The sequence below is a fragment of the Athene cunicularia genome (genome assembly GCF_003259725.1).
Source record: "Athene cunicularia isolate RWA chromosome 6 unlocalized genomic scaffold, athCun1 chr6_part1, whole genome shotgun sequence".
NCBI classification, from domain to species: Eukaryota; Metazoa; Chordata; class Aves; order Strigiformes; family Strigidae; genus Athene; species Athene cunicularia.
In genome coordinates, this window is record NW_020799105.1 from 9,381,445 (window position 1) to 9,399,575 (window position 18,131).

Below are 18,131 nucleotides of genomic sequence, written 5' to 3' on the forward strand. Positions count from 1 at the left end.
TTCAGCTAGTCATTTTAAGAATTGGATATCATGATGGAATGTCTCTTACACCTCTAGAAAAGTTGTCCCTAATAATTAGTTATTCACAATGTTTTATTTTTGTCATGTGCATCCAGTTTAAATTTCTCAAGATTCAGCTTCCTGGAATTGTTTTTTGGTGTGGAAGTATCTGCTAGTGTAGGACCCCATGTTGGATATGCTCTTGTTGTGCAGACACTGATAGGCAGTTGGTACCACTCTCTGTATTTATCAGTTTGTCTCTAGAATGCAAGCTTTCTTGTAAATTTTTCTTCCAAATATTTCTGAAACTTCCCAGTTCATTAAATTCGTAAATTAGGGATTTTTTTAGTCATATATATTTTCATAATACTCTGTTTTTATGCCAAGATTAGCAATTAAATTCTTGTTTCTTAAACTGTTTCATGCAGAGGATGGGTGTATTCTGCGAGTTATTAGCTGTTAAGGTCCATTTTAATGGAGATGTTTTGTAGAGTTTCTTGCCAGCATTTGTTTTTTTCTTGTTGCCCTTTGGGGCCAGAAAAAAATGGTGTGGAGTCCCAAGCCATACAGTAAACTTAAATGGAAATAAAGCCTGTGATAATGATTGGTATAAACAACTGACACAAATATTGATAATGAGGTATAAACAACAGACATAAAATATGCTGATAATATAAGGTATCTGTTATCTCAGTTCTCAAACCCTTTGTAGCATGGTGACCTTTTGCAAATAATTTCCTGAGTAACTACTTTCTGTTATTATCATTACAGGCATTATAAAATTATTTTAGACCTTTCTTGTAAGCATATGTATCCACACATGCTGCACTATCACTGACAGCTGTGCACAGGGCTATTCATTGGATGCTTACTTGAAGAGCTCTGGATTTTTAAAATTCTAGTAACTTCAAAGATGTGTAATTGCATGTGCAGATGGCAGAAGAAGCAGCTAGATGAGTTGCCTACTCATCCATTGAATATCTTATGAGTAAACTGCTAGGTAACAGAGGGACCTGAAAGGTCAGCAGATGGCAGAAAAACATTAGTATGTTTAAAGAAAAGGGCTGCTTTACCTGTGAAACCAGAACCTGACATCTCTGCTTCTATAATATTTTAAAGTTTTGATCTTTTTTCTCTTTGAGCTCTAGACCCCTTGTCAAGACTTTTGTCTTGATGCTTTCTGTCTTGACAGCAACCTGGGTTAGGTTGTTACCCTGAAGGAGAAACTGAAATGAAGTCTGAGTAATACAGAGCAGAGAATAGGAAGTTCAGTCACAATATTTGGATTATCTTGTTCAAGCTCTAGACTCTGCATTCAGCTATAGCTGATGCCTATCATGAGAACATACACAGTAGGAAGTTTGAGAGAAAAGAGTGAATTAAGGAATATTTAGAATATAGCTGTTGGCAATAAAATTTTTAATCAGCTATTTTACAGTTTCCTTTTATTTAAATTACCTTTATCAGTTTGAATAGAATTGTGGAAAGTGAATTGCAGACTATTGAAGATCTTAACATCATAGAATAGAGTCACAGAATCATTTAGGTTAGAAAAGAGCCTTAAGATCATCAAGTCCAACTGTAAACTTGACACTACAAAGTCTATTTCATTTTAAAAGATCCTTAGATTTTAATGTTTAAGTGCATCATTACAAGATTTCTCTTCTCTGAGACTAGAAGGCTAGCAAAAGACTTGTTTCTTAAGAGAATTTGACAGAGAATGTGTCCTGGGAGAAATCCACTACTGTTTTTCTCTTCAAGTGTTGGTGTCCTTTTCGAGAACTTAGTGGAATCCTTTGAGGAAGATATAAACAATTATTATTTCCTTTTATGTCATATGATATACCTTAAATATGATAATTAGATACGATATCATTAGATATGATAATATCTTCAATACCATCTCTTATACTGTATTAAAGTAATTTTATGTAATGCAGACCTGTGAGCAGAAATACTTCCATGTGATTATAGCACAGGTTTTACTTGGATACACCTTGAATAAGACAGCTATTTACTACAGAAGTGTGTGATGGACAAAATTTTAAAGATAAGACAATTTTTAACCATTGTTGTAACAATCAAACCTCAGCTATCATCCACTGACAATAGTTAAAAATAATTTAAATTGATTATCATATTAGTAGGTATGTTTATTCATTAAGAATTGCAAAATAGGATGGATTAATGCCTTGGAGCACATGGTGGTATTTACCTACATGATTTTTGTTTGTAGTCAGGCTTTGAAATTACAAATCAAAGTAATTTGTATGTTTTAGTTTATAGGACACTAAAAATAAACAGTTCTTCAAAGAGCAGGTATTTTTAAAAGAAACCTAAAGCACAATTTCCAAACAGAAGAAATAATAACTTGTGGTTTTAACAACCAAGGAAGAAGAGTTTAAGTAATGAATTGTGTTAAAGGTGCTGAATCTGCCACAAGAGCTATTGGATGTTTATTCTAACTCAAAGAAGTATGAATTTATTTTTTAGCATCCAGTTTAAAAAAAAAAGAGAACTTGTGGAATTAGTCTTTGACTCACACTTTAACACTGTAATTGATAACTTGCTGGTAGTGGCTATGGAAGTTAATCCAGTAGAGTGTAATTTTTGTCGTAATTCCTATACATAGTTTTAAAATAGTATGTATTGTGGTTCATTCAGTATTATTTATTATGTGCATACTCTATTTACATACATTTTTATTTTTGTAGTTCCTTTTTTCTTGACTGGTATCTTTAATACCTCATGGATGAAACACTGGATAAAAATTATCTTAATATTTAGGGGATATCAGAAGTAAAAATTGCATAATAAATAATAAATGAGGTGGGAGATTACTGAAACAATCTGTTGCAAATTCATTTACATTTTCGGAGAATAATTATTTGCTTTACAGAAAGGAAAAAAGTAAAATCTTTAATTGCTAGCTAAATGCAAATGACATGATTTGCTGATAGGCAAATCTGTGTATGGAAATAACCATTAATAATACAGCTCCAGGAGACCTTTCAAGATGAGTTATGCAAACCCTGGCATCTCTTTCCTCAGAGAGCTCTAGAGGAAATGTGTGGGGCAGAAGAAGAAAAGGATTCTCCTAAAAACACACATATTTTTGTACCTAGGAGAGAGAAAATATTACAGAGAGGGGACAGAATTTCTGGTAAACAGTTTACACTTTTGCATATGTATTGCATCAGTTTGGCTGTGGGAAACAAGAACAACATGCAGTACTCTTGTAAATATTTTCAGTATTTTGGGGAAAAAAGCATGGGTGCTTTTGGGAATGTCTGTTTTAGAAGCAAGTCTTCAATAAAAGTTCGCACATTTTTACTTCTGTGCCTAAGAAAAGCATACAGCATATAAAATGCTTAGCAGAATCAAATAGACAATATATTATAGCACAAAGATTTATTGAAAAGTAACTGCTTTACTGTATCAAGTCTAGGAAAGTCCTCTGTTTTCTGCATTTAGTCAGATCTGCTAAGTGGAAGGTGTAAGAAATCCTGTCATAGACACTTATTGACTAATTTGCATTAAGAGATATTTCTTCCTTACCTCCATTAGTATTTGGCTTAAATCCTGAATGATTTAATCAGCTATGTAAATGCTAATCTCTTGAAAATCCTGCTAAAGCTCTTGCCCTCATTGAAAGCTGTGATAATTTGTTCTAGTTGATTTTGTATTTAAATATATTGCCTTTCAGTTCCACTAAATGTTCCTTGTTTTTCTTTCATTAAGTGATGGAGGGATGAATAAGAACACCGATTTTATCCTGTCTGTCCTATTAGTTTGCACCCCTCTACTGTTTGCTTTTTAGATTCTTCTTTAAGCAATACCAACTTTTTCAGTCTGCCAGTACAGTCACTAGTCAGTTGTATGTGAGTTGGTGCCTTTAATCCTATTTTTTTAACATACAGTAGTATTCGAGAGCTGTAATTTGTGCTATAATTATTCTTTTGACATATGAAAGAGTCTCTATTCAGAGATGTCCTGTACTGTTTTTCAAAGTGAAGAGAACCATTTGTAAAAGGTTTCAGAAGAAAACATTGCTTTAAATCTGTTCTGTAGTCTTAGTGCAAGTATGGAAGGAAGCTTCTTTTCCACTGAAGTATACATCATTGCTGATACTTTATGTTGATACAGGGCAAAAAATGGCATTTGCACTAACACTCTTGGAATCTCTTAATAGATATGTATTGCAAGGGATTACGTTACAGGTAGCTTGATACATTTTTATCCCCTCCAGAATGCTGCCTGCTTTGTCAATGGGGAGAATGTAAGAATATGGAATTAAATCAGCAGGGAGGCAGAATAGTTTCCTGTTAAATATAAAAAAAAATGCACGTACTAACATAAGTATAAACAGGAATATATATAAACAGGGACTAGCTTCTGGAAACAAAACAGGCAGCATACTTAGAGAGCATGGTGATGGAAGTGCTTCCACGCTACTTTTGTGCTCTCACAGTCTAATTGATCAAGGAAGTGGAGAAAATTATTGTTTTAGCTGTTGTGGTGTCTTCTAGGTGGTATGTGCTGCATGCTTGCTACCTTTTTAACAATTAGTTCTCCTAATTCTTAGGAGACTTTACAAGAAATTCTCAAAACAGATTTACAGCCATTACTGTGTGGAGGGAGGATCCATTTGGAGCACATAATCTGAACCTGGGTATAGGAAGTCTGATAGGGACTCTTCTGGTAGTAGAGAACCTGTTTCCCAGTAGGATCTTATCCATTTTCACATCTGTCATTCAGCACTTTTAGATGCATGGATACACACCCACTCCTTCATCTGTCAATGAAGATAGTCTTCTGGGTATTCATAATCTCTGCTAGAAGGGTATGGAATATCCAAGTCCTTGGAGATTGTCCTTATTGTGCCACAGTGAACATGCACTAAGATATGAGCAACAAGATACAATGCAAGGCCAGAAGCATAGAACTGCTCTCCAAAATAACAGCACTTTCTCTGGAAACTCAGTTTCTGTGGCATTTCTGAAGAATTTTTCCATCTCTGGAGATCTGCAGTGATGCCATCTGGAGTGCCATTTACCCTCCTGCAACATCTATGCATCTAAACATATTGCAACACTTAGCAAAGCATTACTGTTGTCAGTGTTTCAAAAACAAACAAACTGACTAGAAAACTCTTCTCGGAGTAACATAGTTGATAGGTGGTTGGAATGCACATGTGTGTATAGTTGACCTCTGTAGAAAAGGGTAAAGCAGAACACCATTTGGCAAAACCTTTCCACAATGTTGTGCTGGCAGATGCATCATCTGCACTTCTGCTGTGGAGTCCCATTAATAAACCTGTAGGTCAAACTGAAAGGAGGGTAAGGTTTAGAAGTACCCAGTCTGATGGGCTCAAGTATTAAACATCCATAGTATAACTGTGCCAATGTGTCAATACACATACAATGACTTTGTTACTTCTAATTAATTGTCTATTTTAATTTTCTGAAAAAGTCTAACGCTTTACATACATTTGTTTTCTTAAATATGATAAAAATACCTAGATATCTGAAGATGTGTAGAAAAAAGTGTTGAAGGAGAAAATAATCCTATACGAGAGCTTGGTTACCAGATTGAGTTCATAAAAGGTAATTGTAAAATGCTTAATTTAAACTACAAGCATTTCACATATAGTAGAGCATGTTTTATACATGAAAAGATTTTAAATAGAAAACATTTATTGATAAAGTTATGAACAATTTTTTTTTCTCTTAAGTAATCCTTCCAAGTTGCAGTTACAGCTGTAATTTTTTTTTTTTTCCCTTACCAGATACCATATCCGGATGCCATAACTGCATTTTGCAGTTAGTAATTGAAGGTGTATATCAAACCAGCACTAGTTTTTTCAGAAATTCCCAACAAAGAATTTTGTCTTGATGTGTATTTTCATCCATATCCAAATATTTTGGTTTTGTGGGTCTACTTAATTTATTTGATCAGTCATGAATAAGTATCCTTTAGTTAAATTACGATGTTTAAAACAAAGTTACTGTTGCTTACCTCTCATGGAATAAGATAAGATGACTAGAATATTTCAGTTGGAAGGGACCTACAACAATCATCTAGATAAGGAATGAAAACTAGGAAATTAATCTTTTTGGCTGCAAAAAGTAGCAAGACTGTAACACATCTTTTCAGTACCACAAGAAATAAGCCAGTGTGCCATGTTGTTATAGGAAGATTCTAACTATATGTTATATCTGTGGAATAAACTGTAAGTGGGCATTCTTAGGGCTGTAAATCTCCTAGTAATAAATAACTGATTAGCATGAAGAAAATCTTACAGAATACATAGTCTTACAGTGGTCTTTTAAATAATCCACAGAATATGGAAAATACATACTTTCTTTTAAAAAAGAGGTTTAATGGGTTGTTCTGCGGATGTCATCTCTTGTTTCAGGTTAGTAAATTCACATGTCCAAAGAGAAGCAAGTAGTATTTCTAAACAGCTTTATAATGCAGGTTCCAGCTCATAGGTATGATAACAGTTTAACTGACTTGCATTGATGAGTATGAACATTATATACTGAATCTCATGTTTGCAGTTTTAACACCTGTAAGTCTTCCTTAAGTCTACTGCCGCCTTTTGGTGGGACTGGCAGCAGAAGCCCACATTGTTCATTGCACTGAGAATTTTTAAAACCAGGAGTTACTTTCTATATAGTTACTCTTTAATTATTCAGTCATAGGTTGGATTTTTGGGAGGTTTTTTTGAATGTTTAGTAGCAAATGCTTTCCTTTGTCAGAATGCATGTCTTGTGTATTGAAGTCATAGGGGTTTATTACATTAATTACAAGAAAGGAGCAAAAATGTGTAATATAAATGTCAGAAATGTATGTGCTTGTGCCATAAAACATCATTGTAATGGGGACTAAAAATAAGTGTGTATTTTGTAATTTCCACTTAGTGTTTTAAAAAAATTGCTTTTGACAACATTGTAATCAGGTAAGACTAGACACTTGTGTTCAGTCAGATAAGGCCTTATCTACTCAAGAGACTTTGTTCCTGTGAACATTCAGAATGTAGAGCTGATAAATTATTAAAGGAGAATGCTGCATTACTGTCTGGCTTATATATTCTTAACAGAAGTATTACAGTTACAAAAAAAACTTTATTTGTGGTGATGTGCCAGTCACTAAAATGTTAACTTTAATATTTTCAGCTAAATTTGCAGTGCAGGAAGAATATAAGTATCTTCCTATGATAATGAACTTGGGTCATAGGAAGCAGAGATAAAACTTTTCTTGTTACGTGCAAACACAAAAAGCCTCAGACTTGCACTTTTAAATCTGAAGTTGAGACTTCTACTGAGCTATTGAAGTGAAAAGTAGCTGCCAGTCCTTGTAGTTGTTAGAGACTCAAAGGTCAGGGGTAGTTCCTATTTTGTAGTAACAGTAAAAAAGACAGAAATTGGAGATTTCAAGGACACAGCCTAGATAGACTGTTTGCTGCCCTAAGGGTGAGGACAAAACTTTCCAGATAAAAGTATCCCTGTAATATGTGTACCACCATCATACTGGAGCATTGCCTGTGTTCCTCAGTGGGACAGAGTAGAGCTTGCTCTCCCTCTGTGTCTAGGTCCTCTAGAAGGGTTTTCACAATCAAGAGTTTATACCTAAATGGATGGGTGTAAGCTAACAGACCTCACAGTTAAAATTTCTAACTTTAGAAGAATTAAATTATATGCAACATACATAACTTTTAGAGCTGTAACCATAATCACATAGCCTTGTTACAGATGTTAAATTGCACATTATTGGGAAGAACTGGAATTTCTTTTAGTGAGGAGCAGTCACCAGAAATTGTAAGCATCTGAAAATATTTCTGCTAGGATGCAGCATGTGATTTTATGCTGCCCACAGCATGATTGAGCCTTCACAGCTACTGTAAATAACCTAAGCACAAGCTCTTGACAAAAGGCTATTCCCATGTCTACTAAATGATTTCTAGTATTAGAAGTATGAGATTGCCAGTATCACTTTTTTTTTTTAAAAAAAACAAATGAATTCATGCTGGGGCTCTTGAACTACTACAGTTCTTTTGTTCTTGATTTCTTTGTTACAGCTGTGCCCTAAACACAGTGTTGGTGTACAATGTTTAGCATATGCTATGGGTGCAGTTAGTTTTAAAGCCCCTTCCTGCATGATTTCCTTTTTTTTTTTCCCTCCCCTCCTTTGTGAAGTCAGTGTTCCTGAAACTTATAATAGTGTCACAGAAAGGAAGGGGTGGAGAAAGAAAGATCTTACATCTTCAGCCCATACACAGGGATGATGGAAGACAGATTAGGGTCAGTTAACATATTTAAAAACCACCACACGCACAAATGCATAATACACACTGGAGCCTTCTTACTCAAAACTAGTTTTATTTTTAAAAATAAGTTGAATGCATAGCACTCACAAAGATTCCATTGTTTTGGACATTTTGCATTTAGAAGCACCACTCTTATTTATGCCATAAAAATCACATTTTGGTTCTAATAGTAAGAACAGTGTATTGTTAAGGTACACTGGTAAAGCCCTTTTAAATAACATTGAAACTATTCAGTGTACTTTTTCTCTGTAGTCATTATGCAGCTGTAGTGTCAGAAAAAACTCAGACTAGGTAATAAATTAGAAACAAACAGCATGTAGTGGATCTTTTTACAGTTGACCTAATGTCTTAAAATAGTCAAATAAAAATACCCTATTAAATGTAATTTTGCAGTATTAACTAACTGAATAAGCCCCCCGCCCATTATAATTCCAGTGTTAAGTATTAGTTAAATTTTTATATATCAAATGCCTATGGGATAAGTTTACTAATACCCCAAAAAAGTCTATACTGCTGTGTCACAAAGATGACAAATTAGATGATTTAAAGATTTTACAGAAAAAATTGCTACAGGCATCTGCTGTTATTTCAAGTCATGGCCTATTAGAAGACTGTACATTCATAGTATCAGAGGTAGTTAGAGCACTGAGGACCTGGATATAGTGTTGCAAACAAATGAAACTAGCAGAAAGAAGTCCACTTCTGTCTTAAATGGGTAACAATGCTGAATAAAAAGCATGGCATCTTAGGAGGTGGAAAGTCTCTACTTAACACTACTCTCAGACATGGGGAAATACTCATTAAGAGATGAAAAAAAAAAACCAAACCCAAACCAAACCAACTTGCACTTTAATTAAGAATTGACCACACTATGCCTATTTCAAAGTTGATTCTCTAGCATAAAGTAGAGAGGGTTATCTCTTTCATTCACCCTTCTATCCCTCTTGACTTGCACATATATGCTACAAAAGCCCACAACAAAAATTGGGACTTACGCAAAAAAACAAGAGAAACAGGATTTCTTCTCCTCAACAGTAAATAGGTTTTTGTAGCATGTCATCAATTCAGCCCCAGAAATAAAGAACACTGCTGTCCTCCCTCCATTCTGAACGTAAGGGTAAGACCCTGTCTCCTGCAATAAAGCCTTCATCTTAATATTGATAATATATAATTTCCCCTGCCTTCAAAACACTCTGCAAGATTCACAATACTTCAGTGTCCTTAGATGGTACACAATTTTAAGTGCTGCCACTAAGACAGGGGAGAAGGTGGTAAAAGAACAAAAAAGCCTTGAGTCCACAGAAAATAAAGATATTCTAAAGTATTAAGAATCCTGTCATCCATACCTCTTCTTCCCCTATTGTGCCACAGGAGGAAGTCAGGTATTTTCTTGTATTTAAAAAAAAAAGAAAAAAATCTTCCATTAATATCTCTACCACCATTTTCATTTAAGAGTTGGATGAATGAAGCTTTACCTTCAGACAACTCCACAGGAGATAGTGTAATTCCATAGAGTCATGTAATTAGCACCTTAATTGTGATAAAGCAGTTCACTCTGCAATATATTTTTGTCTACCCCTTTATAAGAGTAAACCTCCACATTTTCTTCTAGAACTCTCAAATAGAAGAAGTTGCCCCACTATTACCTGAGAATTTCCCTCCACTAAGCCTGACAGAACTGCATTTCTAGAAGCATTTAACTGTACTCTTTTTTTTTTTGTGTGTGTGATACTGTTACTGTCAGTACAATTGGAGGATGCTTTCTGTTGGTTAATAATACACATGTGTATGTACAAAAGAGGAATCACAGCCACTGTAGTAGTTCTGGTACAGTACAAGTTCAGCTGAAACTCCCTCTCAATTACTCAATACCACACTGCTGGGTAGTAGTTCACATCTATATTCTGTGAACACTAACATATCCCTTTGGTACTCTGCATATAGATAGATGCCCTGAAGAAAAGCTGCTCCACTTGCTATAGTCTCCTCCCTTTCTACCTCCCTCCCTCAAGTTATACCCAATTAAGTGTACAAACCAGCAGCACAAAGTATGAGTAGACAATTCCCTGAGTTAGTATGAAAGAGTTACTTTAAACATAAAAAGGATAGGGAGGAGAAGAGAAGCAAAAACATAGCGTCTATCCTGTGAGGTACAAAAATTTAAAACTAGCCAAAATACCAGTTAACTCAAATGCCTTGGCTTAAAGCAAATATCCAACACGAGTGCTGAAAATGGGGCAAGAGTATAAGAGTTAGCCAGATGAGATTTGTTTTTTCCTGTGGTCCCCATGCACCTGGAGAAGTCTGGCATTCAGTGGATTCTTGTTTCAGTAAATTTAAAGTAAGTGTTAATACTGTATGGTGGTATTACATAAATGTCTTCAAAATAATACTGCATATCTCCTTCATTAAAAGGCAAGTCTGTAGTTAGTCCACAGCTATTTTTCTTTTGACTAGTATTTTAAAGATGTGCATTAGAAGCACAGAGTATTCTGAGTGCCAAAGTAAGGACTTATTACCCACAGGTATACACATTGTTTTTAGAGGGTGTTCTGTGTGCTTATTTTTTGCAGTCCGTATTTGAGCTATGGTACTGGTTGCCAATCCAGTTGCTTTTTTCTGGAAAGACACTTTTTTTTTTATTCAATTTGTTGCCCTCAAACTTACTTGAGGTTTAACAAAAAAACAAAACAATTGCCCTCAACACAACTTCCCCCTCCAAACAAACAAGCACAAAGCCATTTTGTACTTATCACCTCTCAAAGCAGGAAGTGACGCAGGAATATCGTCCATTCACTTGGTAACTCCGGTTGTAGGAGACACTTATACATGGCTTCACTTCTAGCGGAACAGCTAGTGACATTGCAGCACCAGTCTGTGCATGGCCTCGAGCCTGAACGCTTGACTGTAAGGCAGCAGGGCAAGTCTGAAGTTGGTAAGATGCCGTATGAGTAGATGATAATATCTGTTGGCAGTTTTGCTGCTGTGATGTCTGATGGTGATACTGTAATGAAGACTGATGAGCTTGGAGATACTGTGGTATGTGCTGTTGAGCATTAGCCTGCTGGGGAGTTGGAGCTGGGGTCTGAAATACAGTATGTTGGGCAGACTGAGCATGTTGTCCTTTTTGCTTGTTTGCTTCCTTCACATCATTATCATGCGCACTAAAACAAATTGAGAAGACAGAATACAAGAGAATGAATATTAAAATGATTTAAACTCTTTTGGGTAAACTTTTAAGATCATTCTAAGAAACGGTGCAACTGTCTGAAAGCTTCCAAAGCACTTTTTTTTTTTTTTAAAAAAAAAATTTTAGCCTACCCTTTAAAATCATTTAAGGTTTTAAAATTTGTTTCTTTAGGATACAGTTTCTTTTCAGCATTTCACTCATTGCATAGCAATACAAAATGCAGATAAAAGCCAAGTACAATACAAACAATAGAACAGTATCTAAAATTACCAGTGCAATAAAATCTGCTAGCATACTGCTATAAAGTGCCAGATTACCAGAAGCTGAAATGAAAACTTACTTGCTGCTTCTACCTCATTTAACTTGGGTAACAAGTGTATACAGTTTTTAAAGACAAGATATCAGACAGTTTTTAAAGATCTACATTACAGTACTTAAAGATCATATGTATACTGATACTGGGTCCTGTTCTGGAGAGCGGAAATGCATTTTCAATTTTTTTTTTCTCTCACCTTTTTACTAGCCCACCTTAGTTTACCTCACCTGAATTCCCTTTGATTTACACCTGCCTGAAATGTATTTAGACATACTCTTGCTCTTATGCTGAGGTTAAGCAGGTGCCACCTACCCACTTCAGTCAGGCTTAAAATCATCCAAGTTTTTTGGTACTGCCTATACAGGGCAGATGTCTTCAAGACAGTTGGGGTTCAACCCTTAACCAGTTTTTCCTAAAAGGTGCACTGCAAAAGTTACTGAAAGGATTCACACATACCCCCCACTCCCCCAAAGTGTTACAGAGCAATACTGAAAACACTTGTGCAATAGCACTTACATGCTTTAGGTACTATTCCTTTCATTACACACATTAGTGAAGCCAAAAGAGGCCATCGGGGTGATAATGTCACACTTGTAAGGAAGATGTGGTTCTTCCAGATACAGCTGTTCCTGTGCCTCTATAGAGCACAACTGTATTTAGATCTGGGCATGAGCAAACTTCTGTAGGAAGAAAGCAGTTATGGTGGGCATAGATTTTGATTTTAAGGATTAGAATAAAAGAACTGGTTGTGTAACATCCCTTCCCAGTAAGGTTCACTCTGCATTCGTTGGCATTTTCATCTCATGTCATCTGTATCTTTCCACTATAGTGCAAAAATGGATACAGCAAAAATAGATATAACCTCCTAGTCTTTTCCTCCCCCCAAAGCTAGCCACTTAGTTTGCATGTTTGATCCATCATCTGTTTGGAGCATCCCTTGAACTTCCAAGGCACAGAGTCTTCAGAGTAAGTAGGAGCTCTGATATCTTCAATACTCTTCACTACCTCTTTTTGCTCTCTGAGCAGACTACAGAGACTGAGAACAAGCTATTGAACAGATTCACAAAGCATGCCAGAAGATAATCAGTGGAAATGCAAGGCTGAGGTTTGTTTGTTGAAAGAACAGGAAAAAGGTTATATCTGATCAGGTTTTCTTTTTTGGAAAGAACAAACCAGTTATTACCTAACAATATTACCTAATATCTAACTATGTTTAGAATAGCAAAACTGAAATTCAGAAATAAATTTATTTTCAGTGCTAACAGCAACTAAGCATACCAACAGATGCAGAAAAGGGCTTTAAAAAACTCTGCTGTTAACTTACATTAATAGTCGCTCAATACATGGCACTAGGAAGTCCCAGGAGTATGCAGTAAGATGATGCAGTCGGGTAGGCCATGTTGGTGAGAGACGCAAGATAATCCTTGAAGAAGCTACACATGCAGTAGCAACTAAAGAAGGGGCATAATTTAAAAATGCATGATCTAGAAAGAAGGAATAAGGAAAAGATTCATTTAAGTTTGACATTTTCTGTCAAGACAACAAGGGAGTCATTACCTGAAATATGTAACTCACCTTGTAGTGATACTTCCAGAAAGTAATCAGCATATTTTGCCATATATAACTTAGTCTTCTCTAAGCAAACCATTGGCCAGCCATCATGAAGATCAGTCTCATGGACAGCAATAGAAAGATAATAGTCGATGAAATGGGCAGCAGTTGGGAGGCACAAATTCCACTGAAATGTTTCTAGCAACAACAACTCCATATGAAGTAAATTCTGTTTTGTTAGTACCAAATTCATGTTAGTCATACAACCCAAGCTGTTCAACTGTTCAAGTTTGGGAACACTGTCTTCCTTTTCTTCAAATTTACCTTCAGGTGAACAGAAAGAGGAGGGAAAAAAAGGTTCAGCACAAGTGAACTATAAAACATTGTATCTAATGTCTGTGTTGGTCATATTTCAGTTCTACTGTGTCAAACAAGCTTGAGACTTTCAAGCTCACATGGAAGATGTCATCACAAACAAAAAGGGGTAAGTACTATAAAGGACTAAATTTTAGCAGATAATGTCAAACACTGTGAGAATATTGTTCAGTGTTGTTTCCTGTTGGTTCTCCCATCCCATCCCTCAAGAGGCCTGTTGCCAGGAGCAGAAGCTGTATTAGGACATCATTGGCACTGCATATGGAAGTTTTTGACACTAAATTATTGTATAATGTGTCTCCATCAGCAGCAGAATACCACTGTGATGTAACTTGGCACACACAACACCACAGCATTTGGCTTTAATCACACTCCCACCCCCACACCCCCTTTTTGTTTCTAAAACTCATTAGAGTGTAGCTAGAGCTGTAGCCAATGTGGCTGCTTTCAGTGACTGTTAAGGTAGGTATAGTTTTTGGATTTGATAGCTGGAAAGCTGCTCCAGCAGTTCAAACACGTGGATTTTGGCAATGCACAGCTGAAAATCCACAGTGCCCTACATACTGTTTCAACTTTAACACTGCTAGCAGCTTCAGCCTTCCTTGCACTTTTAACTTGTCAGGCCTGTATGTTTTTAGCCTGAAGCAAAATTGTGTATGTAGAAAATCCATTAATAAGAGAAACAAGTGTCACATTTCCATACAGTTTGCCATATGGTTGTGCTATTTCAATTTCATTGCAAATTCTTTCCGTCTTACACTCTCTATTCAGTACTACATGATATGTTGTAAATGCACATTTTTAGAGTTTTGCACAACTGAACATACTGAATGTTTGCTTTTTTCAACAGTGGAGGTACTTATACAGGACTTACAGACTGGGACTGGTGTTGGATTAAGTTTTTGTTTCCCATACTCTAGTTGCAGAAATAAAAGCTTCAGGAGTCACATAATAATTTCTCTTATTACTTCTATAACCTTATCAGATATATCACAGTGTGATTTGTCCAACTTGTCCACCACTGATTAAACTGCTTGTTTAAGCCACACAGGGCAAAAGTTTAAAACAGCATTCTGGTTTGTGCTTTCTGAACCAATTCATGCACTGCTTCTCAGAAAAGCAAGTACTCCAGGCTTTCAGAGTTCTACTTGCAGCTAGCCATGAAAGATGGCAGAGGTGATTTTTTTTTTTTTAAATAATTCTCTTCAGAACAAGAATTTAATTTGAAAATCTGGCATTAGTTCAAAGCCAATCCATTTTCCTAAATGGATTACACTGGTTTCTGAGGCAAGGTTTTCATACTCAGCACCTCATCCTTTGCCAAGAGAAGATTGCTGGCTGGTGACATCCAGTCAGAGTATTTCAGAAGAATCTGAAATAACCCTTCTCTTGTTTAACTGTTCTGCTGAATAGCTGTATTGGTGGAGACAGGGGAAGCAGTATACCAAAAATGGCCAACACCTCAGTGCTCTGGTTTTCTAGCAAAGAGGGCCTAGAGCTACAACGCAATCTATCTTATCTGAGAAAATGAAAACAGACTCGGAGAAACAGACCAACAGAAACTGAACTAACAGTTAGTTCTGCTACCAGGACCTGTTTCTCTGAATATACTGGTTTAAGAACAAGTGCCAGCAGGTATCCCAACAAACTGCATTCATATTTCTTTGGGGACATCTAAAAGGGGTCCACAAATGTCAGAAGATGGATACACACCACAAGAATCTAGCTGAGGTCAATATAAACAGCACTGTTCACAATGAGCATTTGTAACCAAGTTTGTCTTCAGAGTACTGTGCATTCAATGTATTTCACCAGTATTACATTTTGTATGTGACAATACAGGATTGATGTTAACCTTAGCTTGCTTAATGAACACTGCAATTTATGAAATCTGAAGTATTCCAGAACCACACAGCACCATCAGCAGGGTGCAGTGCAGTTTACATATGGTTTAATTCCTTCCTTTATCACAGCTATGCAAATTCCTCATTTTCAGGACTGGATCTACCTATTTTGAGATGTTCTCAGAAAGACAGTTTTCCTACAATACACCTCAAAAGTTCACCTTAAAATAATTTGTTTCCAAGCATAAATATTACTTTTTCCTCAGATTGTCTTTTCTCCCATCAGTTTCATTAGGTGCCAACAGAATTCAAAACAAGAGTCTAAGGAGAGACTCTACCAATTGGGTCAAATTGACATATGCTAATGTGCCTGTCTTTTATAACCACTTTGTTTCCCCTATCTGCCATATCCCATCAAGAGGTGCCTTGTAAAGTTTGGTGCTACATACTTACTTGCTAAAAGTAAACAGGAAAGAGCAACCACATGCAGCTGCTGTATAGATATGTCATAACGATCCATAAAGAGGTCCAGCAGATACACAGCTAGATGTCGTGCAGCAGGACAGAGTCTGAACCGATTGCTCACAATGGCAATCAGATCTGCAAAGTATCTTCTCAGATGTAACTGGGGAGATTGGCCTTTGTAGGAGGGCAGCTTCAGCTCCTAGATGAACAGCAGCATGTAATTTTATTAAAACCATCATTTATCTTGAATTGGTATCAGATTAATACAGCTGATATTCTCAAATTTATAATGGATTTTTCAAATAATTTCTCCCTCTTCCTTCTGCTCCTGTTGTTTCAGCACCCCTTTTCACAGAACAAAATCTGTATGCTGTATTACACAAGAACTAAGAAATAATATGGTTCTGCACAGCATTAGTATAATAATTTAAAATTTAACATCTTTCAGTTGGGCAACCAGCTAGAAACCAAAAGAGTTTCGCTTTTACCATTTCTGTTGTATTACCTCTAATGCAAAGGTTGTGCCTCCCAGCAGGGAAACAGCAAGGATATGTGAGTGCTCCTCAGCTGCTTCAATACAAAGTCCAATAGCTTAACTCAGGCCCCTCCTGCTACAGCTCAGGCTGAGCAATCAGACTTTGTACTGAAGTGTTTGCATGTTCCAGTGCTGCCAGATCTCCTGCAGGTGCCTCCTGGAGAAGGGCACTAACAGCTAGCTGAAGGTAGCAACCTCAGGAAAAGGAATGGGGCGTGCATGTGTCAACATTTGCTGCATGCATGTGTTTAAAGACTGATTTAGTCTGATCTGATTGATGTTGTACTGACACCGATTACAGTGTGCCCTCAGCCATTTAGTTAAGCATACATAAACCTCACATAGTCTCAGATTTGGGGGAGACCCCACAAAACCTAAGTCCAACCAACACCACGGATGAGAACAATCTGTGGCATGATCTTTTTCGAATTCAAAATTTGGACTGGTAGAAAGAACATTCCCCAGGCTCCTGCATAGTAGCTAATACCTCCTCTTGTACACAGCAGAACAGCAGTGCTGTCTTCTGTTATTATGAATAAATTTATCAGTTAAGACTGTGCAGCCTACTTACTGTAAATAGGATTTTGAGTACAATTAATTTCAAACAAGACAGTCTGAGGACATCAAGCTGAAATGGAGTCACCCAAAATTTTCAAAGTTTTAAGGACAATTCAAAGATCTGAAACACACCATTGAAGTGAAAAAACCTCAAACAAACAACAACCCACCCATACCTAAGCTTTAGAATTCACCTTTCAGAACACTAACTTAGCTTTAGTAATGGTAACTTTGATAGCAAAAAAATTATTTTGTCCTCTTGTGTTCCCCTCCCTGCAAAAAAACTCCCGTTGCTTTAGCAGTCACACCTTGAAAAAAAGATAATCCACTCAACTACTGTCAGGCAGCAAAAGCACATTTTTAGTAGGTTCAGTCACTGTGAACTGATTTTAAGCTCTGGCCATAAGATGTCCTTTATTATGAAAGTAGCTCCAAACAGCAACTTTGAGTCAGCTGAAGCAACTTCAAAGCAGTATTATCTAAACCCTCTACTATTCGTACTGCACCTAGTGTGTTTGTTTGGGGTTTTGTGGGTTTTTTTTCCGTTATTACGATAGCATCACAAAGCTTTCTAGAGAGTTTATACTTGGACCCACTTACACATCCGAACAGAAAAACCAAGCACACAGTGACCCCTTCGCCTTTCTAAGGTGCAGAGAAAGAACAGTCTGGTCAGTCAGATGAACTGTCAAAACTGAGGACAAACAGTCTGAGCATTAACTGAGGGGAAGACACCGTGTTTTTCGAGGTTTAGCAAAGCAAACTCCACCAAGACTCCGGCGGGCAGTGCCCGCCGAGCGCCGGCCGCCTCACAGGCGCTGCCCACCCCACTCCAAGCCGCCGCGCCGGCTGCCCTCCGGAGGGCCGGCTCCGATTGTTAAAGCCCTCACAAAGGCGCCGGCCCTCCGTTGGGGCCGCCGGCCTTCGACCGCCCGCCCGGGGCTCCCCGCCGCCCAACCGTCGCC

At 36.9% G+C, this 18,131-nt stretch overlaps 1 protein-coding gene and 1 long non-coding RNA gene across 2 annotated transcripts; one reads left to right on the forward strand and one right to left on the reverse strand.

Moving 5' to 3' along the window:
• The first annotated feature begins 3,884 nt into the window (after positions 1–3,884).
• On the forward strand, positions 3,885–7,074 carry LOC113481505. The gene is made up of 2 exons (XR_003398690.1): positions 3,885–4,220; positions 4,759–7,074. It is a non-coding gene; the product is annotated as an uncharacterized LOC113481505 (long non-coding RNA).
• A 1,296-nt stretch (positions 7,075–8,370) lies between these two features.
• CCNJ (cyclin J) lies at positions 8,371–17,544 on the reverse strand. Its single transcript, XM_026851618.1, has 4 exons — positions 16,062–17,544; positions 13,414–13,713; positions 13,163–13,322; positions 8,371–11,496 (listed from the first exon to the last, which is right to left on the reverse strand). The coding sequence occupies exons 1-4, from the start codon at positions 16,126–16,128 to the stop codon at positions 11,085–11,087; spliced, it is 939 nt and encodes a 312-aa protein (XP_026707419.1). The 5' UTR covers positions 16,129–17,544; the 3' UTR covers positions 8,371–11,084.
• Positions 17,545–18,131: the final 587 nt, after the last annotated feature.